General features: G+C 38.3%; 1 protein-coding gene across 1 annotated transcript; it reads left to right on the forward strand.

Annotated features, from left to right (window-relative positions):
* Window positions 1-24,210, forward strand: epm2a (EPM2A glucan phosphatase, laforin). Its single transcript, XM_041250316.1, has 4 exons — window positions 1-644; window positions 15,833-16,007; window positions 21,187-21,431; window positions 22,800-24,210. Exons 1-4 carry the CDS (start codon window positions 395-397, stop codon window positions 23,081-23,083), a joined length of 954 nt encoding a protein of 317 aa, XP_041106250.1. The 5' UTR covers window positions 1-394; the 3' UTR covers window positions 23,084-24,210.
* The last annotated feature ends 3,157 nt before the right edge of the window (window positions 24,211-27,367 follow it).

Genomic DNA, 27,367 nt, shown 5'->3' on the forward strand with positions numbered 1-27,367 from the left:
CATGACACAGTTGTATTGAAACACTTTTTTTTTTTAATGAACGCTTATATTCCAATATATAAAGCGAGTTTAAAGATTGTCCTTCCTCAGTTGCTGTATTCGTATCTGACCCCAGTATATTTTTAGTTGCTGTTAATTCTCCGGAGCTGAGCAAGCCTACTTTAAATAATTCCAGAGGTCAGTTTTACTGCAGATCACAGGGCAACTGGAAAACGTCATCATTTATTTGTTTACGCTTATTTGTTATTAAGAATTAATACATTGATAAGGCGGCTGGTAAATGAAACTGAGCGAGTAAGCAATTTCTAGTATTGTGAGATTAATACTTCTAGTTAGCCTGCCTATAACAGTATATCTGCTTTTTGGGGACTGTTGGCAGTATTTCACTAACACGATGATGCTGTTCAGATTTGGTGTAATCCTGACTCTGGAATGCACGGACACTGAAGTGTTTGTGTTGGGATCGAGGTCAGAAATGGGACAGTGGGACCCAAATAATGCAGTGCCATTGAAACCAGCGCAAGCTATGCTATCGACGTCTGAACCCTCGTGCTGGATTGGAGAAATTATTCTGAAAGAACCCTTCAAGGAGACCTTCTGGTTTAAATTCATAAAACGGTTCGGTGACCACTTTACGTGGGAAGGTACTGTACCCAGCTTGTTAAATAATGTCTCCTGTTTACATGCAATTTTTAGTCATAACAACGTTATATACCATTTGTCATTACTGTGCTGTATGTGTATCGATTTTCGGAATCGATTTTCAGATTTCATTTTTTAATAGCTTTACTCCTTTATGAATTTAACAGTATTTCTTAATATGTGCTATGTGCTTAATTGTTGTGTATTTGGGATGCTGTATGTGAAGTGCCCAATACAGTACTGGTCTTGCTGATGTCCACAGAGAATTTGATAATGTGCAGGTATAATGTTGCACCAATAGGTGTCGTTAGGTGGCTGTAACATAGAAAGCTGTGTAGTACACATAGTGGTAGGATACTGTGCAGACCACTCAAAATTGGTTCGCATTTCCATGGCAATACGAGACTTTTAGCTATGACGAGTAATATATCTGGAGGTACTGTCCACTATGCCTCTAACAGAATTAGGTCTGTATTCCTCGCCATCTTTCTTGAAGACACACTTTATAAAATTGGAGTGGACTGGGTCGTGCTTCACCCGGGATATGCGATGATACTTTGTCTCACCGGTGGCAGTTACAGGATATTCAAAGACTGCTAATATTTTCTGTGCTGTGGTAATGTTTGCGTGTGTCTTTGTCCTGAGTTGACTATGGTATAAATCTTTCAGGTTGTTTTTCTTTTTCAGTAATTTTGTTTGCAAGATATTTAGAGTTTTGATTACGATTTGTGTTAGAGGCTACCTCACTCTGTTACAGTGCTGCAGTGTAACGGGTTGACCACTAGATGTCACGAGTTCCCGCATCTATGCACGGCCACGAAAAATCCACAGCTGCTTTCCTTAACGAATTATGGATAGTAGTGAATTAGTTAACTGTTTGTTAAAGTTAATGACCCCTCGATAGAAATGGCTTAGCCGATAGCTTTGTGATGAGTATATAGAGGCGTAAGGAAGTAGAAGTAACACAAATAAACAACAACTTGAGTAAGATATCTAGTGTTTGTTCCACACAAAGTACTGTTAGTGCTCCAGCGGGGAGCTAGGTTTGTTTTGTTTGTTTTATTAGCGTTGTTTTGCCACCGCAGTGTAAGAAAAATAAAATCAACACCAGTTTAAAACTGTAAATTAAGCCTCCAGCCTGATAATTTACACTGTCCTCGGCCACTCTGTCACATTACAATTAGTATCATTTGTGTTAGGTATTGTAGTATTCTGGAAAATTGGACTGATGTTTAGACATTGAAGTGTGAATGTATATCTTTGTATTCTCCAATAATTCAGAACACGGGGCCCTATTCTTGAAACGTTCTTTAAAAAAAAAAAAAAAAAACTTTTTTCTTAACTTTGGACTTAAGAACAAAATTAACAAGAACTACTATTCTCCTTAGGACTTTTCTTAACTTTATTCTTAGAACAAACTTAGAAAAAATGTTTTTCTACCTTTTTCTTAAAAATGTTCTTAACTTTAAGATAACTAAACCATTGTCTTAAAATAAGTAGCTCTTGGAAGGCATGTAGAAGATTTGCAATGTTATGATAATTTAATAAAGAAATGTAAATATATATTTTAATATTTTGATATTTTGGTAATATTTTTGATAATATTTTGAAAAAATAAAATCTACAAATTGTTCTAAATTAATTACAAATACAAAACAGAAAATAAATGATTGCATAAGTATTCACCCCCTTGAGTCAATATTTGGTAGAGGCACCTTTGGCAGCAATTACAGCCATGAGTCTATTTGGATAAGTCTCTACCAGCTTTGCACATCTGGACACTGCAATTTCTACCCATTCTTCTTTGCGGAATCGCTCAAGCTCCGTCAAGTTGGATGGGAACCTTTGGTGAACAGCAATTTTTAACTCTTTCCACATATTCTCAATTGGATTGAGGTCCGGGCTTTGACTGGGCCACTCCAGGACATTGACCTTTTTGTTTTTAAGCCACTCCAATGTGGCTTTGGCTGTATGTTTGGGGTCATTGTCCTGCTGGAAGATGAATCTTCTCCCAAGTCCCAAGTCTCTTGCAGACTTCAGCAGGTTTTCCTCCAGGATTTTTCTGTACTTTGCTGCATCCATTTTGCCCTCTATCTTCACAAGCATTCCAGGCCCTGACACAGAGAAGCATCCCCATAGCATGATGCTGCCACCACCATGCTTCACAGTAGGGATGGTGTTCTCAGGATGATGTGCGGTGTTAGGCTTGCACCAAACATAGCGCTTAGCGTTGAGGCCAAAAAGCTCTATTTTGGTCTCATCAGACCATAGAATCGTCTTCTACTTGGTCTCAGAGTCTCCCACATGCCTTCTGGCAAACTCTAGCCAAGATTTGATGTGAGTTTTTTTCAAGTGGCTTTTTTTTGCCACTCTCCCATGAAGGCCAGTTTTTTTAAGCACCCAGGCTATTGTTGCCGTATGCACAGTGTCTCCCAGCTCAGCCGTGGAAGACTGTAACTCTTTTAGAGTTGTCATAGGCCTCTTGGTGGCCTCCCTTACTAGTGCCCTTCTTGCCCGGGTACTCAGTTTTTGAGGACAGCCTGTTCTAGACATATTCACACTTCTGCCATATTCTCTCCATTTCTTAATAATGGACTTTACTGTGCTCCGGGGGATATTCAATGCCTTGGAAATGTTCTTATATCCTACCTCTGATTGATGCTTTGAAGAACCTTATTCCGGATTTGCTTTAAATGTTCCTTTGTCTTCATGATGTAGTTTTTGTTAGGAAATGTACAAACCAACTATGGGACCTCTCAGAGACAGGTGTATTTAACCTGAAATCATGTGAAACACCTTAATTGCACACAGATGGACCCCATTCAACTAATTATGTGACTTCTAAAGACAATTGGTTGCACCAGAGCTTATTTAGGTGAGTCATAGCAAAGGGATGAATACTTATGCAATCAATTATTTTCTGTTTTATATTTGTAATTAATTTAGAACAATTTGTAGATTTTATTTTTCCCTTTGACATTATGGCCTTTTTTGTGTTGATCAGTGGCAGAAACTCCTAATTAAATCCATTTTGATTCCATGTTGCAACACAATAAAATGTGGAAAAGTCCAAGGGGTGAATACTTTTGAGAGCCAATGTATAAACAAGTTGTGTGAATCTGTGACCTTTGACCCCACCCAGGTCAAATCGCCTAGCCTTTTTTTGTTTTTTTTTGGTCAGTTTTTGATAGATTGTAGCCTAGACCCTTATCTACATTTCCTGCAAGCTTCACTTTGCGCCTACCATTGATTGAGGCACAGCACAGAGTTGATTGCAGTGTCAGGAAAATCTTCTAAGTAAAACAATTACACACCTAATACAATTAAACAAAAATATTAATTTGCAATCGAGTATACTCTCGTCTCCTGTTATATTGAAGCTGCAATGAACTAGTGCAGCTGCAACAGCTGTTAGTATATTAATGAATTAACTAAGGTGCCCTATTTACACAAATTGGCTAAAACAAACATATACAGGTAAATTAAATATAAATCAATACTGGAGTGTGGCAAAGTGGTTAACAGTGTGCATGTGAAGGTGATCAATGAACAGACAGACAGTTATAATCCAGGTGCAAAGTTGTTTAATGGGTTTGTGTGTCCAGGACCTGATGGCAAAACAAACAGTAAACAGTAAAGGATGCCAAGTGTTATAGTGTTGTGTATTACTTAAATTGTAATCCCTGGGTTTGTCCCGAAGTCCTGTTTTTTATATACCCACACAAAACACATACACAAGTCCATCAGTGCATGAATTGGTGCTCGTGGTGCAAATACAGTTATTTGTAATACAAGTGCAGTGCTGTTACGGGTTTGCGCTGGCCTCTGGCGACAGCTCCGGAATGTGTTAGCAGTCTACTAATAAAAATACACAATTAGAGACAAACAAATCAACAGTCACGATACGGATACACAAAACACAGGTCCTTCCAGGTTCTTTCTCTTAACCAAAGTGAAAGAACAGATTACGTCGCTCATAATCCCTTGGTAAATGATTGCTCCCTTCATTTCAGGTCAATGAGTTAATGTACCGAAGCTCCGCCCCTTTTCTAAATGACCGACTTCCTTTTAACCCAAGGAATGGTCCAGGGTATTCTGTTCCCATTACTTAGCGCCCTCACAGGTCAAGAGGGAGATTTACCACCAAGAATCGTTATCTTTCTGTCATGAGGAGGCAGTGTGGTCCAGTGGTTAAAGTCCAGGGCTTGTAACCAGAAAGACACTGGTTCAAATCCCACCAATGCCCCTGACTGACTTAGCACCCTTATAAGTCAGGAGGGAGATTTACCACCAGGAAGTGACCCTGAGCTAGTCACTTAACCTCCTTGTACTCCATCCTGAGGATGAGATGTTAAATCAACATCCTATTGTAAGTGACTACATATAATGCACATTTCATAGCCTACCTCTGTAAAGCACTTTGTGATGCTTATCCACTATGAAAGGTGCTATATAAAGATATTATTATTACTGAATTTTGCACGTTTAATTTTGTCCCCACCAGTGGTACTTCTGTCAACACATGTTTGGTATTTTAAGTGATGATTCTGCAGGAGCTGTAATTACCACTGTTCAAATCCAATGAATCAGTGAGCCTGGAAAAGAAAATGTATTGTTAGAAGTGGTGGAAATGTAGCTATTTCATTTTCAGGTCTCTGTATCTGCATACAACACAAATCTGGATCTGGTCATGGTATGGACGCTGCAAACTGGCTTTTGTTGTTATTCGTTTAATGGTTCCTCCTACACCATCACAGGGTCCTTTGCCATGTGATGTTGCAAAGAAGTTCCACTCTATTTCCACACCAGAATCTTCCAAGTGCTGGTAAATGTTGAGGACATTTTTACAATTCTTATATTGCCCTACACACCCGTCAGAGAAGTAATAGATTTATCTCAAGCGCCTCCCAAATTTGTTCTCCAAGAACCTCAAAAGGTGCTTTTGAAAGAGGTAAACAATGACTGTCATGAGTCATGTATTCTGATATTGCAACATATGAGATGTGCTGATAATTCCCATCTTTGTCTCGCCAATAGAAAACAAAAGAATGTATGGTTGCCCAAGAGTTGTTCCAATGGTGTGATTGTGCTTCATCTTGCATGACAAAAGTGAAGTTTCTGCAAAATCACCAACAACTAGGAATTCATTTTCTTGAAGGAGTTCATCCCTCAGCTCTTGATTGTATGCAGCCTGCATCTTTTCAATGAAATCATGTCGACGAAGACGTTGGAGATGGCTTGTGAAAGTCTTTATGAACTGATCATCAGGTTCATTGATTGTCTGAAGGGTGGATCTGTCAGTTGTTCCACTTCAGATACTCCACTGCATCCACCAGGCTACCTTGAAAGAGCATTTGTAGATAATTGTAGATCTTCAAGTGATTGATAATTTTCACACTTTCCTAAGTGGCAATCGATGTTAGGTGAGGAACACACGAGATAAGAGAAGTAATGCCGATAGTTATTCAAGGCACCTCTCTACTGGCACTCAGTTGTAGAAGCTTAGAACAAATGAACATCAGTTTTACATTCTAGTGTGTTGTGCAGACACAGACAGCATGTACACCACTACTGCTTGCCAATACACACTTCTTTGGTTTCAGCTCTGCAAGTTTGGAGAAGCCAATATTAATGTCAGGTTGCTGTAATTTGAAGAAACAATAAGCCTGTGAAAGATTGCAGAGAACAAGCCGTTTTTGTTGGTGCTCCCTTCTTCCCGACTCTTTATTGTAAACAAAAACAAAATTTTTCTCTTCGGTCTTGTGTCGACTAACATCTTGTAGAACAAATTTACCATTTGAGCAATCTCCTCTGTTAGCGTTCTCCCCCCAATTTTTGGATTTGGATCCGATAGTCATTACCTTCTCTTCCTGTAAAGCCTTGGCTGTCCTGGACATGTGGTAGGTTGCACCAAACTCTGCTTCCTCCATATAGACATTGGGACAGCTATCAAAATATGAACATGCTGAGTTTAACTGATATTTGAATTACATTTTTCCTGCCTAAGCCTGCTCCTTGATTGTTTCACGGTCTTCCACTTCTGTTTGTGGGCAAACCTCTTAGCTTTCTCTTCATTGCTTCGCCAACCTTTTTTACCTTCTGAGCTGCATATACCTTTTTTGTGGCAATTTCCTTCTCATCAGTGGAGATTTTTGTACTGCCTCCAAGCCCTTGTTTATTTGTGAAATCTCATGTTCCTTTTCAGCTTCGAAAATTCCATTGCTTTCAGGTTGTTTGTCTTGAACAGCATGAGGGCTGGATTCTCTGGAACTAGACTCCTTGGGGTCACTTTGTGTTGAAGGTGATGTTTGGTCTTGGTCAGGAGGACGATGGGCTAGCAACTTCATACAAGGGTAACGTAAATTCTGACCATACACAAAGTTCAGCTTCTTGTGGCCCTTGATCTGCTTCTTTGTTAAGGTGTGACCTTTAGTGCGGTACACTCCACAATGCTTTGCAAATGGGTCACAGCATGCTTTGATGTCTTTAACACCAAGAAAGTCATTGGAAGCGCATGCCATTTATGCAAAAAATTGTCTTCAATATCATACTGCAAAACTTCAAGAATTTTAGCTACAAATGTTTAATGTCAGGAATGCTAAACTGATAAGTATAAGATAATATATAAATGTTTTTTGGAAGAGTACTAGGTTTAAGGATACACCTTAGTTGAGTTTTCTTGTTTTTCTGTATGTAATTCACCTGTGCTACACTTTAGTGACATGTGTTAACACTAGAACCACCAGATTTTTGAACTACCTAGAACCGCCAGGCGGGTCACTTTGACCCATACATTTTTAAACTGCTTCGTTATGAAAATGAAAGACATACTATCGGATACAACTTAAAAGGTTTATTCATGAACATCATATAACATTTACATCGCAGAAACACCATTTTTAAATGGAAACATAATTTTAAAATTAGCGCATATACAGCATGACTACAGTGAAAAAATATAAAATACAAATTTCAAAAGAAACGGGTATGTACATATACCCGTGTACAGGTGTAAATTATAAAACCAAAATCATTGTTTCTAATACTACGTAAAAATAACACTACCAGTATAACGGCTGCATTGTACTCTATGGAGGAGCGGACGCTTCTGTCAGCTGACTGCCTGCATCCAGGAGCTGTGTTGTAAACACAGACGCAATTCCATTGAACACTATTGTGTAAACACATGTAAACTGGTACATACAAACCTGTAAAACTGAAATGTTTTTTTTTTTCTAATAGTAATATAAAAAAAGAATATATAACATATGTTTCATATTAGGTACATAAGTTGTTATCCTACCTGTCATTTCAGTTTGCTTTATGCATCTGAGTGCAGCTTGCCGTATTCCAATCAAAATGACTACTTTCAAGAATAAATATTTCCTCCTGATATATTCCCAGTTGCATTTGTGGAACAAAATGAAGGATTGTTGTCTCCCAGTTGCATTGAAAAATAAGCAACTAGGCTTTCACTGAGTTGGCATCTTGACAAATCCACAATCATAGTAATCTATGTCTCAGTCAGTCTACAAACAAAGAAAGGCTTGAAATAAAAAAAAAAAACATGTGTGCTAGGAGGAGGAGGCATGTTTTGTTTGCTGCATTTACTAAATAATAGAATATCATACGTTATATTAAAAAAAAAAAAGTATTGTAATGCATGGGTCACATTGACCCATGTGGCGGTTCTAGGTAGAGCTGTTTAGAACTGTTTATATCATTTTTGCGATTCTGTTGATGAAACGACGCCTGGATATTTAATTCATATATTTAGGAAAAGTAAAAAACGGGCTATGACAGGACGGCTTTGTGGTGACTTCAGGCCAGAGTGCTGGAAAGAAACAAAGGCAAGGTACTGCAGGCAAAAGACGTGCAGTGCGCCGTTTATTTAAATACAAAAAATAAATAAAAGGTTGAACAAAAAAACACTTGCTCGCATCGTCATCATCATCAAATCATAAACACAAATTAAACACCAAACCCAGGTCAGGCTGGGCAATTGCCTTCACTGATCCCATTAGTTTCGGTTTTGTTTTTAAATTTCTCTCTCCTCTCGCTCTCCCATTTCCTCCTCTGAACACCCACCCTGAGGGCAGAGAGCTGCATGCTTTTATGCAGGTGACCATCTCCTGACCTTGCCTCTGCCAGAACACACCCAAACAAAACAATAACAAAAACAACGCGGCTACGCCGGCAATGCATTTTCTTAAATAAACACAAATACACAATAACACAGCTTTCACTGTCATAAATACAATAAACAAACACAAAATAACACAGGTGCGGAGGGGGGGACCCTGTTCTAAAAATAAACAAACAATACTGTACAGGGCTTCTCGCCCTGTTACACGGGCATACACATAAGATTTATGATGGAAGAGTAATTAACATTTTAAATCCAAAATGGGTCAAATTGACCCACATGGCGGTTCTAGTGTTAACAAAAACAACATTATTTAGCATGTATATATGTTATCCTTCGGGCAACCTCTTCTGCAGCAAACCACAACTCAACTCCAACTATTTATTTGAAACAATGTCACATGATTCTCGCAATGCTAGAGATCTCGCTAAGATGATGCAACAGATATTTAAATTAGTATGTTGCGGCTCTTTTCAAAATGTATACTTTGCTAATTGTTGCAACGAAAATGGAAATTGCAGTATGTTTGAGCTGCAACTGGCCTATCTTAGTACATCTGTCCCTTTGTGTAGTAAAAGTCTTTTTTGAAAGTTTACATTACATAATTTGAAGATGAGAATGAGACTGTGGATAAGTTCCAAGCTGGGTTATTTTATTTGTTATTTATTTTGTTATTTAAACAGATGGCAAAGGGTGATTATATGTTTTATAATAAAAAAAATAAAAAATAAATCAGAAAAGGAAATTGTTGTTAAATTTGCTGCTGGGAGGCTAATCGTTCCTGAGATGGTCTCTACAGGTGACCCGCTTCCGTTTGCATGTTGGTCCTGATAAAGGATAAACTGATTTCCAGACAATGAAATTGTGCAAAGGATAGTTGAAAATTGATGGCCTTTTTTTTTTTTTTTTTTCAAACAATTAATATTAAAGAGCAACTTGTAGAGGTGTGAAATCAGATATCATATCTGTTATTCTTGTTATTTACAATCACAGGATGTTATTACTGAAATTAACATGATATGCAATGTAAGAAAACAATGCCTAATATTTTCTTAATATCTATTGAGACCCTGAGAGTAAAAATGAACAGACACAACTAACAATTTCAAGTAACAGTAATCAGGTTTTATTATTAACATACATGTAAAATTATACAGGTAAATTCAATAAAACTAGAATTTATGAATTAACCCGGATACAGATAAACAAAGTAAAATACTTAGCTTTTAGCTATGGACAATTGTCACGTTGTCAGCTGCTCTACTGCATTTTCCAACTGTGCCGAGTTTAATATTGTAAGGAACATATGTAACCCAAAACCCCACCCCAGCCCACAATAGATACATTCTGACAGAGAGACAGACAGACACACAAGGATGGAAATAAGACTCCTAATACCCTCCCACTACGAATGTACCTCTCTTTCTCGCCTATCCTGCTAGACTGTCTCTCACATCCTTGTTATTCTGTCCTTTCACTCCCATCCTCTGTCCTGTCTCCGCCGCTGCTCCCTTAACCCCCCTAACCTCATCCCTCTGCCTCTCCCCCCTCCCAGTCTCCCCTCCCGCACTCTCTCTGGTGCCTTCTGGAACTGTCACTCTTCTTCTAACAAAGCAGATTTCATCTCTGTCTTTGCCTCCACCTCTCTCTCAATTTCCTTGCTGTCACTGAAACCTGGCTCTCTCCTGATAACACTAACTCCTGCTGCACTGTCCTATCTATACATCCTGTCCCATACTTCGCATCTCACTGGACAGGGAGGTGGGACTGGTCTTCTCCTCTGTCCTTCTACTCTTTTGTGTCCCCTCTGATCTCTTATCCAATCCTCCACTAACAACCCCCGGAAACTATTCTCTACCTTCTCCTCCCTTCCCCCTTCCTCCTCCCTCCCCCATCCTCCTCCCTCATCTATCTCCTCTGATGACTTTGCCTCTTTCTTCTCCTCTAAAATCTGATATCCGCAAACTCTTTAACACCTCTCCCTCCCCCCACCCCCTCCTGCTCCAACCCCAACACCCTCTGTCTCCCCTACTAACTCACCCTCCTTCTCCTCCTGTCCCCTCCTAGATTCTGACCTCCCTTCTCCAGGGCCAAAAACCCATCAAGTGCGCCCTGGACCCCCTCCCCACTCACCTCTTTCTAGCTGCTGCTCCTGCTCTACTCCCCTTCATCTCCTCCCTTCTCAACACCTCTCTCATAAGAACATAAGAACATAAGAAAGTTTACAAACGAGAGGAGGCCATTCGGCCCATCTTGCTCGTTTGGTTGTTAGTAGCTTATTGATCCCAAAATCTCATCAAGCAGCTTCTTGAAGGATCCCAGGGTGTCAGCTTCAACAACATTGTCTTGGCCTTTCTAACTTCCTTTTTGACTTGCGTTTGCAGTTCTGTGTACTCTTTCTGCGTACTTTCTTTTTGGTCCTTTTTTAATGCTCTGTAAAGTGCCTTTTTTCACTGAATATTTTTTTTAATTGATCTATTAAACCATTTTGGCAATTTAGTTTTACATTTAGATTTGTCTACTTTAGGGATATAATTGTTTTGTGCCTCTAGTACTACATTTTTGAAGAACAACCATCCTTCTTCTGTGGGTGTTTTCTCTATTTTACTCCAATCTACTTCTGTTAGTCTCTGTTTCATACCTTCATAGTTTGCTTTTCTAAAATTGTAAACCTTAGCTTTAGTCATTTCTTTTGGGGATTTAAAAAACACTTCAAATGAGACCATGTTGTGGTCTGAGTTTGCCAGTGGTTCTCTGACCTCTGTTTTAGTTATTCTATCTTCGTTATTTGAAAAGACTAAATCAAGGCATGCCTCCCCTCTAGTGGGTGCCTTCACAAATTGTGTTAGGAAGCAGTCATTTGTCATTTCCACCATTTCTATTTCATCCTTCGCGCTACCCACCGGGTTTTCCCATTTTATTTGGGGGAAGTTGAAATCCCCCATTAGTATGGCTTCTCCTTTGCTACACACATTTCTAATGTCATTGTATAACAGATTATTGTGCTCACCGTCTGAATCTGGCGGTCTATAGCATGCTCCTATTATTATGCCTTTTGAATTTTTGTCCGTTATTCTGACCCATATTGATTCGGTTTTATTTTCTTTGTCCAGGTTTAACACCTGGGCTTCAAGACTGTTTCTTATGTATAGCGCTACCCCTCCTCCTCTTCTGTCCTGCCTGTCTTTCCTATACAGTGTATACCCACAAATATTAAATTCGTCCCCATCACTCTCAGACAACCACGTTTCTGTAACACCTATCACATCATAGTTACCTGTTAGTGCAGTAGCTTCAAGTTCTAGAATTTTGTTTCTGATACTTCTAGCATTTAGATAAATACATTTAATGGTTGTCTTACCTGAGTTGTTGTTCTTGTTTTGATGCGGTCTCCCTTCTGTTTTTTTGTTGATTTCTCCCCCCTTCCTTTCTAGTTTAAATGCTTCCGAACCTGCTCGAGGATCTTTTCTCCGAGTAGACTAGTTCCCTTGTTATTTAAGTGCAGTCCATCCCGTCTATACAGATAGTCCTCGTTGTAGAATGTGGTCCAATGATCAAGATAGGTGAAGCCTTCCCGTGTGCACCACGTCTTCAGCCATGCGTTTTGATTAATTATTTCCAGCTGTCCATATGGTCCTTTGCAAGGTGCGGGTAGTATACCAGAAAATACCACAGTTTTGGTTTTCTCTTTTAATTTCCTTCCTAGCTCTCTGAATTTGTTTTGCAGGGATTTTGGTCTGTCTCTTCCAATGTTGTTTGTACCAATGTGGACGACTACTACCGGGTCGTCTCCTGTTCGTTCTAGGAGCCTGTCCACGTTCTCAGTGATGTGCTTGACCGAGGCTCCCGGAAGGCAGCACACTGTTGTAGTAAGGGGGTCCAAACTGCGAATTGAACTTGCTGTGTTTCTCAATATGGAGTCCCCAACAATCATGACCTCCCTTCTTTTTGCTGTCTGGTCACCACTGTCAATAGGGTCCTGGATGTTGTTCCTTTCATTCTCTTGTTGTTGGTTCTGCTCATCAAAATTCTGAAGTGACTCAAATCTGTTGGTTGTTTTGATTTCTGGTGGTTGTGTTTGACGAAGTTTCTTTTTTTCCCTGCTTCTGCCTACCTGAACCCAGCTGTTCTGACCTTCTATCTCCCTGGTGGCTTTCAGTCTGTTAGGGGTGATGCAGACTTCCATGAATTGTGGGTGTGCCAGTTCCTCAAGATCCTGTTGCTGTCTCACTTCTTCCAGCTCCATTTCTAGCATACTTACTAGTTTATGCAAATCCTGGATCGCGCGGCACTTTACGCACACTTGGTTTAGCTCCGCTGGGTTTTCTCGGATTTCCCACATCAAGCAGGTGTCACAGATTACTGGCTTGAAGACCATGTTGAGGGTTTTTTTTGAAGTTTAGTTTCTTCTGCAGCCGTCAACCTGCTTTCAAACTGCTTCGAAACTGCTCTGTACTTTTCCACGCCTGTACTTCTCCCACTCGCTGTCGCTTCCACTCGCTGTCGCTGGGAAGACTGCCTCGTTTAACTGCGTTGTTCTGCTGTGCTGTTGGCTCCTCCCCTCGCCCGTGTCTCAAAACGGCGCTGAATTTGAATCAGCTGCTCCGAGTTTCAGCTTGTTTGTTATCAGAAAAACACACGCGGCTGTTTGACTTTGAGCTGCTGCTGTGTTTCCCCAATGTCCTCTGTTTTCTGATTAAAGCAATTCAAGATGCAATTTCTCCTTTCTGCTTCTAAACTGCTCTGTACTTTTCCATGCCTGTACTTCTCCCACTCGCTGTCGCTTCCACTCGCTGTCGCTGGGAAGACTGCCTCGTTTAACTGCGTTGTTCTGCTGTGCTGTTGGCTCCTCCCCTCGCCCGTGTCTCAAAACGGCGCTGAATTTGAATCAGCTGCTCCGAGTTTCAGCTTGTTTGTTATCAGAAAAACACACGCGGCTGTTTGACTTTGAGCTGCTGCTGTGTTTCCCCAATGTCCTCTGTTTTCTGATTAAAACAATTCAAGATGCAATTTCTCCTTTCTGCTTCGAAACTGCTCTGTACTTTTCCATGCCTGTACTTCTCCCACTTGCTGTCGCTTCCACTCGCTGTCGCTGGGAAGACTGCCTCGTTTAACTGCGTTGTTCTGCTGTGCTGTTGGCTCCTCCCCTCGCCCGTGTCTCAAAACGGCGCTGAATTTGAATCAGCTGCTCCGAGTTTCAGCTTGTTTGTTATCAGAAAAACACACGCGGCTGTTTGACTTTGAGCTGCTGCTGTGTTTCCCCAATGTCCTCTGTTTTCTGATTAAAACAATTCAAGATGCAATTTCTCCTTTCTGCTTCGAATCTGCTCTGTACTTTTCCATGCCTGTACTTCTCCCACTCGCTGTCGCTTCCACTCGCTGTCGCTCTCCTCTGTGGCCTCTTTCCCTCTGCCTTCAAACAAGCTTCTATCACCCCCCTCCTCAAAAAATCTACCCTCGACCTCACCTCCCTCCCGAACTACCATCCTGTCTCCGTCTTACCCTTCCTCTCTAAAACCCTCGAGGGGGCAGTACACCGCCAACTCTCTGCTTTCCTGTCTAACCACTCTCTGTTTGACCCTCTCCAATCTGGTCTCCGCTCTACTCACTCCACTGAAACTGCTCTCCTGTCTGTCACTAACTCGCTAAACTTCCCATGCTGCCTCTCTCTCCTCCTTATTCTCTGTACGGAACTAAATTGCTCTTCCTGCAGTGATTTAGATGACAGATCTCAAATCCCAGTGCACTAGAGTGGACATTTTGAAAAAAGAGCTTTGAAGCAAACGTTAAAGTTGTAAGTGTAAAAGTTGTCAGGATAGTAACAATGAAAATAAAAATTACAGGTACGTTATTTAAAACGTGGGGACATTTAACGCTATATTTTTCAGAACCCTGCTACTTATTCTTTAAGACCCCTTTCAATTAACTTGATAGCTTGATGAACATAATTGTAACAGAGCATGATTTCGATAGGCAGTTTTGACAGTAACTGAGGTAAAATAAAATTGCAGTAAAGCACTTGAAGGTAGTTATCCCTTTTTCCAGATATAGCCTAAGTAGTGCACTTTAATGGACTTGTTCTCTAGGTGGCACTTTACTATAGGAAACTTTACTGGTTTTATTTCACACAGTCTGTTCGTAGTGTCTGGACCAAATGTTAGGTGTAAATTGTTCAACATTTCACAAAAAAAAATCCTTATAGACACAGAAAGACATACATTTTCTTGTGGTGCCAAAATAATCCACTTTACTGTAACACTATTGCTGTGTAGATACGTTTGATAAGGTGTGTCAAACAATATGGGATGAAACTTTGCTACGGTTTATAAGAAGTTAATGAGATTTATCTTGGGTTGCAAGTTCAATACTCATCCCTGCATAGTGCTGTCCAGGCATGGGGAGAATTGCATTGGAACTGGGTGATTTATGAAGGTATAAATACTAACCTACTTTTATATTTTCTTGATAAATTTGTGGACAGAATTTCTGCAAAGTCTGTCATATCAAATAGTCATGTTTCATTTATCATCCCAGAAATCAGAACAGTGTATGCCTGTGGATCGTTTAGTTATTACCTCTCACCCCAATATAAAGGCTCAAAAACACAAAACAGTTTAAAACAGACATTTCTTTTTTTCATACATGTTCTAACATTCATTATTATTTTTTGCATTTGGTAAGGGGAGCTATTTTCAGGTCATTAGCCTGTTTTTCAATAAGCCTGTAGATTTTTTTTCTTTGCATTTTAAACATGGAATAAATGACATTTTGCAGTTTTTATCATTCTAATATTATTACTGACATTACATGAGTGTTTTTGTACAATAGGCTTACTACAAACTCAGTACTCTGTATACTGTACTTTAATAAATGACATTTAATACAGGCTTTCTGACTGAAACTCATCATTCCATCTGGTGTGTCGGTTTTTTGAATGAATTTGCTTTTATTTGGGGGTTTTATGTCCATGAAGCATATGCAATTATCTTTATCTTAGTTATCTCACCCTTAAAAGGAACTGTTTTTCCCCTCCCACTGTTCTAGGCAATGGACCACACCATGACCGATTCTGCACCTATGATGAGAGCAATGTGGTGGATGGTGTTTACTGTTACCCGATTGGTCACTGGATAGAAATAACTGGATACACCAATGAGATGAAGCACACCACAGATTTTTACTTCAACATTGCCGACCACCAGGCGATGCATTTTTCCAAGTAAGTCACAAACAGCACTAATGAAGCATTTGAAGTCATACCAAAATATAACAGATGTAACTGCCGAGGTAACTACTACATTTTTCAGAACCTAAAATGAAGGGCACTACACACCAGACGTGATGCAACAAGCAAATATTCAGTGAACCTATACTTTCACACCCCAGGCAATACAGGGGCGACATAAATAGGATTGAATCCTAATTTCTGTGATTTCTTTGTGCAACAGCTAAGGATTTAAGCAATCGGAGAACAGCAGGGAAAAAGTAATACTTGCGTTACCCAGAGCTTTATGACAAAAGTCATCGCAATTATAAAGACACAGAGATGAAAGAGAATATGTAGGAGTCCATTAGGAAGGAACTGGATATGCCTGGTATGCATGGTTTACTGCCACATATGTTAAAATACCAACAATTTCCACATCAAGTTGATGAGTCTTGATCATAGTCTTGTCCATAACAATTTTTAATTGTTTTGTATTTGTTTTGGTGTGAAATTAATCCCATATAAAATACCTGGCAGTTTTCCAATCTGTCGCGTCGCGTCTGTTTCGCTTCAGGTGTGTGTGGTCATGACTCTGCGAAAGTATCTTGCCACACGATGAAAAATCACATTGTGTAGTGGCCTTTAGATGGAATCGAATTGAATGGAAACAACAAAATATACCTTCTAACCCCATTTTTACATCAGTCGAGGGATTTTCAGAGTGAATTTATGGCTTGAGTTGAACCCCTGAAAGGCATGCACTGTTCCGATCTTTTATGAAAGATTGTGCTGATATTTTGTGTTATATATAGATTAAAATACAACTTTATATATGGTTTTTTTGAGCCCAATGTATGAACATATTATATGCAAACTTATGGAAACTATAATAAGATCCAAAATGGAATAAGATCCAAAATGTATCTTATTCCAAAATGGAAAATTACCTATATGGTAACAGGGTACTGGGAGACAGTCAACATGGTTTTAGGAAAGGGAGATCGTGCCTAACTAACTTGCTTGATTTTTTTGAGGATGCAACATCCATAATGGATAATTGCAAAGCATATGACATGGTTTATTTAGATTTCCAGAAAGCTTTTGACAAAGTCCCGCACAAAAGATTAATTCTCAAACTGAACGCAGTTGGGATTCAAGGAAACACATGTACATGGATTAGGGAGTGGTTAACATGTAGAAAACAGAAAGTACTGATTAGAGGAAAAACCTCAGAATGGAGTGTGGTAACCAGCGGTGTACCACAGGGATCAGTATTAGGTCCTCTGCTATTCCTAATCTACATTAATGATTTAGATTCTGGTATAGTAAGCAAACTTGTTAAATTTGCAGACGACACAAAAGTAGGAGGAGTGGCAAACACTGTTGCAGCAGCAAAGGTCATTCAAAATGATCTAGACAAGATTCAGAACTGGGCAGACACATGGCAAATGACATTTAATAAAGAAAAGTGTAAGGTACTGCACGCAGGAAATAAAAATGTACATTATAAATATCATATGGGAGATATTGAAATTGGAGAAGGAATCTATGAAAAAGACCTAGGAGTTTTTGTTGACTCAGAAATGTCTTCATCTAGACAATGTGGGGCAGCTATAAAAAAGGCTAACAAGATGCTCGGATATATTGTGAAAAGTGTTGAATTTAAATCAAGGGAAGTAATGTTAAAACTGTACAATGCACTAGTAAGACCTCATCTTGAATATTGTGTGCAGTTCTGGTCACCTCGCTATAAAAAAGATATTGCTGCTCTAGAAAGAGTGCAAAGAAGAGCGACCAGAATTATTCCGGGCTTAAAAGGCATGTCATATGCAGACAGGCTAAAAGAATTGAATCTGTTCAGTCTTGAACAAAGAAGACTACGTGGCGACCTAATTCAAGCATTCAAAATTCTAAAAGGTATTGACAGTGTCGACCCAAGGGACTTTTTCAGCCTGAAAAAAGAAACAAGGACCAGGGGTCACAAATGGAGTTTAGAAAAAGGGGCATTCAGAACAGAAAATAGGAGACACTTTTTTACACAGAGAATTGTGAGGGTCTGGAATCAACTCCCCAGTAATGTTGTTGAAGCTGACACCCTGGGATCCTTCAAGAAGCTGCTTGATGAGATTTTGGGATCAATAAGCTACTAACAACCAAACGAGCAAGATGGGCCGAATGGCCTCCTCTCGTTTGTAAACTTTCTTATGTTCATATGTTCTTATGTTCATGTAGGTGCTTAGATAAGTAATGTCATTCCTATAATTTTATTTTTACAGTCTGAAGCTTTTAGCCATTGTCATGTCTATAAATATTTCTTACCATCTGTTGTCATCCCAAGTGATTTTATTTAAGCCCATGGATGTTAGCTAATGAACATAATTCAATATCTTGGGTTTTGAATCAAATGCACTATTCTGAGACATAATGATGTCTCTTTTGGTTCAAAATATTCCTAATATACTTTAAAGAAAAGCCTTAGTTGAATGTCATTAAGGTACAGTATGTAATTTCTATTTTGTATCCTGTTTTCTTATGTTTATTGCATATTGCTTAGAAACAACATATTCTGCCAAATAACAAAAGGGATGTCAAAATGAAAAGGCTTTGCTTGGTGACTAGTGGAAGCCCTGAAAGTGGGGGAAGTCTAGCACCTTATATACCTTCTCCACTGGCTCAGCCAACCCATGACAGCTTGGTATGGTATGGGTATGTGTGGTTCTCCACTGGCTATTTGTCGAGCCGAGCGAGAACCAAACATGAAACTCAGGTATCACAAGACATTTGAATCCGTCTGCGACCCGAGCCAAGCCGGGGCAGGGTTAAGAATTTTCATCATTACGTTGCATCAGTCAGTCAGTACGCTTCACAAAGACAAACAACGTGCCAGGCAGCGAGTGTGATGAGAGAAAAGTACAACAATTACAAACTTATTTACAAAAATACAGTAAAACAAAATAAAGCTGTACCATACACACAACAACAGCTCTCATTGCCCTCACGCAGCTTCTTTTTGTTTAAGCACCCAAATAAAAAACAACTCTAGAAAAAAAAGACAACTATCCTTAAAATGAGATATCGTTGGCAAACTATATTTTTAAAACCTTCTTTTTTCCCCTTCAACAGAGCTAATTGAACTTCATTAAGTTGATATGATCAGTAAAATGTGTGGATTATAAAGAAATTCCCAAAGATACAAGATGTAGCTGTACCATTGGTCTATTAATTTTTGAACACCATTTGTTTGCACACTTTTTGGCAAACTGAGTTAATTAATAATAATTATTAATGACAGCTGTCTTTTGTTGCGAGTGACATCAGTAGCACGGCTCAGCGCTGCAGTGGAAAAATAACCCAAGCTCCCCTTAACTGCACCGTGAGGGCTCTGTTGTATAGTGGAAAAGAGGCATTAGAGAACTAATACCAGCAGGTTTCAAAATACAGAGCACTCAATCATAGTATGTCTGCCAACTTCTGAACAACACGAAGCCCACATCAGTCATAATAACCCTGGTTATAATAACCAAGGATGATGACGACTAAGCCAGTTATACAGAAGCACCAGGCCTTCTCATCTCAAGTTTAAGGCTTGCTCCTGTGGAAGTAGAGAGTATGAAATCATTGTGCAAGCCTTATTGATCCAGTCCTGTCTGTTTACAGCACTCTGAATCGATCTAAATCGACTGGTGTAATGTATTGTGGTTGTCACTTCCCTCCACACCCCCAAAAACCTCAAAACTTAAACAGCGCTACTTCAGTGTATAAAGTGGTTTTTTTCTAACATTTATTCTCTAGATTCAAAGCGTTAACTAATGCATATTTAAATTAAATGTAAACAAAAATACTCAAAAGAGTATTTAAACTACCGAATGTAATAATCACATCTCAAAATGATCACTAAGGGAGTTGCATTATGTTTCTTTCATCTAGCTTATCAGTTACATTACCTTGTTACATTTCCAAGATAAAGTAGAGGTGCAATGCATCGCATGTCGACAGCATTCTCTAATGAGAGTCAAGGAGTGGGCCAAGGTGGTGCATTTCATTATCACCCAATTAAACCCAGACTAGATACTTAACAAAATTTATGAGCCAATTTGCTTTTTAAAAATTGCGTAACTTGATGTTCTAGGTGCAGTGCCAGACTGTTGACCTTGTTTAATCAATTGAAGACAAAGGGCTTGTTGGTGTGATTTTCTGCTGTTTCTTTAAACAGTATATTACAGAATACATGGCAAGGCAAGGCAGTGCTGCAAATGTGACCCATCGATAAATGGAGTACAAAGGTGGGCTTAAAGTACTGTCCAAAAGCAAGCAAAGCGGTATGCAAAAAATAAAATATCAGTTTGCATTTGGAAGAACTGTGGCTGAAAACAGTAGCTCAAATTACAAAGAAAAGGGAGGTTTCTAAAAACTCTTTTACCAAGATTATTGAGTTTATTTTTTTTTAAAAGTGAGGAAAATTAATTGGATTACTTAAGAAGGCACTGAGTATAAGCTGTTGCTGCTGAGTCACTAGAATCTAGTGAGAGCCACCTAGATGAAGTTCATTGCAGATGAAAAACTGAAATTCTCAGGGACTTTTCGTAACTGAGTATAAGCCTGAGTGTGCAGCTGGTCCCCCAGCAAAGTAAAATGGCTGATCACTTGATTGTGCCCATTTTACACAGGCCTTATTCACAAGGCCAGCTGAGTAAATATACTTATGTTATGCTGGTGCAAAAGCAACTGATCATTAAAAACAAGTTTCTTGTCACCAGTTCATGTCTACATAGACTTTAGGAATATGTTTTGATTCAAAATGACTATTTTAACATCACAGCTATCTAATTTCTTTTATGCAACTCAAAAGTAAAATGTCTTAAGTAGAGCCCTGTAGCACCCAGAGAAACCCTTTAAGCATGTACCTTCCAACCACTGAGCTGCATACTTATGACGTAGTTGTAATTTTGTGCTTTTTAACACATTAGCCAGGTTTTACATTCGCATTAGTGAGTACGTGAATACTAATGCAGTCTGTGGCTTATAAGCACAGCAGGTTACAAATGTTGTCTGCAAGGGTATGCAGAAACACATACTAGCCAAGCAAATTGTAATTGCAGGTTACAAATTGTGATTGCACATTGGAGTCCATGGTATCGTGATTCCTGACATGCTTGGCGAGACATAATCATATTGTTTAACCTTCCTCCAGGGTTCTCCCCAGGATCTGGCTTGGTAGCTGCCCACGCCAGTTAGAACATGTAACAGTGAAACTGAAGCACGAGCTGGGCGTCACTGCAGTTATGAACTTCCAAACTGAGTGGGACGTCGTCCAGAATTCCAGTGGCTGCAGACCCAGAAAATCTGAGTCCATGAGACCGGAGACTATGATGGAGCTATACAGAGACAACGGTCTTGTCTATGTATGGATCCCAACTCCAGACATGAGCACAGAAGGTAAAGCATGAGGTTATTCTTGTTGCAAAAGTTAGTCAATGTTGATGGGAAAGCTTTTTAATCTTGATTCCCATTTAATGGTCATCTTTTGAAATCTATCATCCTCAGTCACTACCTCTATATACTGATAAGGACACTGATGTATTTTCCATTGTCTCCTTTTAATACCTTATGACCTGCTTGCCTATAGATTTTCATACCGATTATATGAGCAGTCTGGCAGTTGTGCTACTGTGCCACAGTGTAGAATACAAGTGTTTGTTTCACACTTATCCTTACTTGTTTGACATTTGCACAGTAACCTTTATCTTTGAATCAGCAGTATTGATTCACTTAAAACTGTACATTGTGGCAAAGTACAGCAATGCACAAAAACATATGCCAAGGAGATAAAAGTTACAAACCAAAGAACTGGTGTCCTATTTACTGTAAAGAAAGATAAACAAAGGTAGACACAGTGTATCCAGCTAGTATATACTACATTCTTACTACTATAGTAGTTAGGGTTTCATTAAAACAGCTGATGATTATTTCACAGCTTACTTGCAACGTGACTAGCCTGCTGCACTATGTGTATATCTACTTACATGCAGTGTAAGCACCAGGGAAAGATTGCCTCCCTTCATGTCTCCCGTGTTGAAAGATGTATTTAATAAGACGTATACATTTGGCTCTGTTTTAAATGTATCACTATATCTGGCCAGTTGCACCAGAAGTGTGCTGGCCATTGACACTAAAAATATTATAAACATGGTAATCCTATGGCAAACATCATGACGCTGTAGAATGCACCTGGGGAAATCATAGCTGATCAAAGACAGCCAGTATTATTATTATTATTATTATTATTATTATTATTATTATTATTATTATTATTATTATTATTATTATTATTATATGTTTCAGCCACTTAGATGCAATACCAACTTTTTTGGGATGTCCTGCCCCTATTTATTGATCTATATCAGAACCTATCCAAGACACCAAGGTTAATACCCCTGGTCCTGCTTGAAAGATGTACAAATTTCTACAAAGTAGACAGGACCTCATGTCTCATCTGAAAGATGGCACCTCCTGCAACCTAGTACCCCTAACATCATGCTGGGGCACTCATTAGGCTCAGAATAGAGAAAGTTGGAGATCTGCCAAGAGGCTTCAAGGTCAATGAACAGAACAAATAGAAATTGATTTTTCTTTTTCCTAAGTTGCATTTGTCAGTAATCAAATAAATATTTAGTACAAAATAAATTATCCTGATTTCCTTTTTTTCAAAAGCTGCAAGTTACACAAGCCCCGATTATAAATAGCTTTTAATGTTCATCTTGGAACAGTGCATCTCAATATAATGAAAATGAATCTGTTTTGCAGGTAGGATACGAATGTTGCCTCAGGCTGTCTTCCTGCTCCATGGGCTTCTAGAGAATGGCCATAATGTCTACGTCCACTGCAATGCTGGGGTTGGCAGGTCTACGGCTGCAGTGTGTGGGCTCCTCATGTATGTCATGGGGTGGAGTCTCAGGAAGGTGCAGTATTATGTCACTTCCAGAAGAGCTGCAGTATACATTGATGAAGATGCTCTTGTTCACGCTCAAGAAGACTTCTATCAGAAATTTGGCCACCTTCGATCTTCTGTCTCCTTCAGTCAAAGCTGAAGTCTTTCCTGTTACCATTTTCTGATGGAATAAGCCATAGGGTTTAAACTAATTCAGAGAGTTTTGTGTTTAGTTTTTTCCCCCATATGCAATTGCAGTATACTGTTAAAATAAGTGATTTGTCACGTGTCAGCCATAACAAACAGAAATTGACCTTATGAGTTTGTTATTGTTTGATAAGAAAAAATCTATGTCTATAACAATTTATCGAAGTCACTTTACTCCATTTAAAAAGTTTGTAGTAATATGGGTTCTGTACGTTTTAATGTATTAGCGGCCCACGGTAGAATGACAGTTAAAAATCAAACTCTTGGGAGATTGATTTTAAATGTCAATGATTACACTTAAATGACATTTCAATTACCATTTAATATTACCGGTATCAAGTAGCATTAAAATACTAGGCATTACCCGTTTTCTTTTAATGGGAGGAAAAGAGTAATCAAACTGAAATAAAATGTGTTTTATTATATTTATATTTTTGTCTCCATTGTTTCTTAAAGAGTGTTTGTTACTTTATTTTAGCTGAAACTGTTTTTTGTAAACAGAGAGTACATTTCTCTAAAACAGTTGGACTGAAATTGTATTCATCTAAATAGGCTTTAAAAACAATCCTAAAATATTCCTTAAATCCTTAAAGTTTTGTGAATAGTGCCCAATAATTCCTGAATACATTGATAGAATGTTATATTGAAAGTGGTTAGAGAAGCGATGCCAAGCATATTTAGGCCAGATATCTTTTCTTAATTGATATGGCTACAGGGACATCAGCAGTTGTAGAAAACAGGAAGATGAGGGACAGGTTTAGTAGTTAATTTTGTACTTGTAATTTGATTTTGACAATATTTTAAACACCAGGGTTAAGCAATTTGTTAGGAGCTAAATAGTAAAATGGAAAAATAATATGTCAGACATAAATACTTATTGTAAAATGGCACAGCATATTCCCACAGGTGTAGTAGTGTCAGAGGTAGGACACTTTATTGTACAATTTAAGAGGTAAAAGGCAGTGCTGTTTAGTAGCATGCGAGAAAGGGACACCGCTATCCATGTGATGCTGTAAAAAAAAAAACTCAAAACTAACTCAAATTGCATCTGTCTTTGGTAAAATGTAATTTATGTAAAATAAAATAATAATAAAATGTACATTCAACAATAAAAATGCTATATTTTTAACAAGTTTGCTGTCTAATCAATACATGATCACCAGGGTGTGATGCAGACACTTGTTTCATCTCCTCACTTGACCCATGTATTATCTGAGGAGGCAGAAATGTATAGTAAGTAATTAGTTGCTTTAAGGGAATTATTTGTGTTTGCACAACTTCCAGCACATTCACTGCTGATTTGAAGCTTTGAGGGAATCATTGAACAAATAATTGCATTTATCTGTTCTCAGAATAGAAAAAGAAAACAACAAGAGGCATGATTCCATTACATCCGATGTAAATCAAGATCCATCTACTGACACAGACATTAAGCAGATCCAAGACATTTTTAAGATCACAAAATCAACGGCCCACAACTGTGTCTGATTACATTAGGAAGGAACCTATGCCGGCATATGTAACTGTTGACTGTCTTATTGTGTTAGGGTTTTTCAGTTTGTTATTAAAATGACATGGATACTATGCTGTATTACTCTGCAATCTAGCTGCGATGCTCTTGTAAATGAGCTTGTCCTTTTTTCAGGTCATTTTAAAATCGTACTGAGTCATAGTAAACTCTTTTTCTAAAGCAATGCATCGCAAGTTGATTGTACCATTTATATTATAACTCATCATTGGTTACCATAAAATAATGCCTAATAGAACAGAACTTTCAATTTTTTCAAAATTACCATCCCTCTATTTCTATCAGATATGATTATCTGTTTAACTGTAAACAAGAGATACGTTTTACTTTTTAAACTATCCATCTCCTTGCATACATTTCAAACTGACACAGTGTTACATCTTTAAATGTAGGTCATTTTCATTAAAAAAAACAAAACACTTTTGACAGTCAATTAAATGTTTACTATCTGTCCAATAGCATATAAATGAGAACAACTGAGAACAACTGGCTGACAGCTGTAATGCGTATCATTCATGGTGTTTCCATGAAATGGCGATGCGCGTGCACGTTTGGGAGAATCACTTGTGTAAATCAGGTTTGTGGCTGAAAAAAATTGCCAAAGAGAAGGATAGGGTGAATCTCATTTACACGTGTAAACGATGAAACGTATAAATGTGAATGAGTTTGTTTATCCTGACATCACTGTAAATATTGCATAATTACGTCTATTCAAGGAATGGTGCCTTCATTGTGTCTTCTGAATGCCAGTTCTTGCTTGCCAAGGTAAACAACATAATCAATAAAGTGTTTAAGAACTGCACAGAATTGTATTAGTTGCTCATTGTGATGTATTGTATCCCTGAGCTTCTGCTCATTCAGTTGAACATCAGTCTGGGTTTGTCCAGAAGTTTTGAGTGTTCCAGTGGCTCAAGTGAGTTTGAGAACGCTCATGTTTTTGTGCTGACTTCGATAGAGATCCTAGATTGCTGTAGCCAGTGCTGTTCCATATTACCTTTTCTGTACTGAACAAAAACAGTTCCAGCAGTATATATATATATATATATATATATATATATATATATATATTATATATATATATATATATATATATATATATATATTTTTTTTTTTTTTTTAATTGACAGCTACTGATTATCCACAGATACCTTTCATACTTTGAATTTTGAAAGTGGTGAGTATATATCTTCCCTTCCTGTGTCAGTTCAGGTATTTCTGGTTTACCTCCCTTTTTTTAACAGTCTCCAATTCTGAGAAAGTTCTTGAAAATTGATTCGTAATCACAGCAACTACAATGTAAAAAGCAATTCAAAATATGACTTTGAACTTCTCAATATAATTCTCAATAACGGTCCATAATATTAGCAATATCGTTCGAAATTCAGCTACCCCGTTTCCCCTAGCATATTTATGTCCTGCCCCTGCTCACTAATGATTGGACATCTGTAAAACCAGAGCAGATCTTTGACTCTCCCATTGGTTAAACCTACTCAAGACCTTCAACTGTTTATGTCCCACCTCTGTTCACTTATGATTGGTCTTCCGCAGAGAAAAATGCAGCTCTTCTATTGGTTGATTTTATTTTATATTCAAAAATACAATTATGCACAATTAAATTGTAAAAAGAATTAATCTGCGATCAGATCTTTAGTTCATTAATCAGAGCAACTATAATTATAATCATTGTAACTGTGATCATTAAATAGACTAAGAGAAAAACATCTAACTTTATATCTTGCTGTTTAAATGCTAAATAAGCTGTTTTGAGTGGAGAAGAGCAGACAGTTCATATCCAGGTAACCCATTTATATTGAAGACATTGAAAAAGACTTCTAGTAGAAACATTTGTCATTGAATTCAGAAGTTTTCTTTAGTATTTCTACATTTTGCATGAAGTGTTTAGCAATGGATGATTATGTGAATAGCAGTGAAGATCCAGTTGTAGTATATTATTGCTTAATCATAAATTCTGAGTTAAAAGTTTAAAAAACTAAATTAAGTAGTCAAAATTTTAGTTATAGCACATGTGCATTCTCATTTTAAAACGTGTGTCTGCTACTACATTAGGTTAAAGAAAGCTCTCAGTTCATGCCTCATTCTTGGGTTATCTGTTTGCATGTGTAGCCAGCTGGTTTAACAAGTCAGCAAAAGAACTACAAGCTGGTGGGAAATTCTGGGACGCTTCCTGTTTCCCGGGCAGGAAGGAAACCTGCCTTCTCCATGTGGATTGTTTACCTTAGCATACTGGATTTAGGTGTAAAATGGCTTCCAGCTGTGCAACAGTGTGCTGATGTCCGTCTGTTATACTTGGTTTCGTTTGCAGAAGCTGATACGAAAATAAACTCTGTTGTTCATGAGTCTGCATAAAAATGATTGTAGTCCGGATCAAACAAATAATACACAACACAATGCAGAGTACGCTAAACAACAAGTTGTTTTAACCACAGTGATACTTCCCATTCCAAACATACCGAAACTGATGCTTACGAGGAGACGCAGCCTGGCTGCCCAATACGTAACTGTGTGGTCCGGCATGTAATGTTTTTTTTAATAAGGGTTACATTTTTTTCTATTTCTGGTGCCGTGATCCAGGTGGGCAGCTTTTAAGGGAAGTGTAGACATAAATTAAATAAATAAATAAATAAACAAAAGGTGAATATGGAGAAATTAATAAAATTAATAATAATAATAATAATAATAATAATAATA

Source organism: Polyodon spathula, chromosome 5 (genome assembly GCF_017654505.1).
Source record: "Polyodon spathula isolate WHYD16114869_AA chromosome 5, ASM1765450v1, whole genome shotgun sequence".
Classification (NCBI taxonomy): domain Eukaryota; kingdom Metazoa; phylum Chordata; class Actinopteri; order Acipenseriformes; family Polyodontidae; genus Polyodon; species Polyodon spathula.

Excerpts from the sequence above, each read along its gene's own strand:
- epm2a (XM_041250316.1), top strand. The coding sequence starts at position 395 with ATGATGCTGTTCAGATTTGGTGTAATCCTGACTCTGGAATGCACGGAC. Across the intron at positions 645-15,832 it reads TGACCACTTTACGTGGGAAG|GCAATGGACCACACCATGAC; the intron begins GTACTGTACCCA and ends CCACTGTTCTAG. Across the intron at positions 21,432-22,799 it reads TCCAGACATGAGCACAGAAG|GTAGGATACGAATGTTGCCT; the intron begins GTAAAGCATGAG and ends TCTGTTTTGCAG.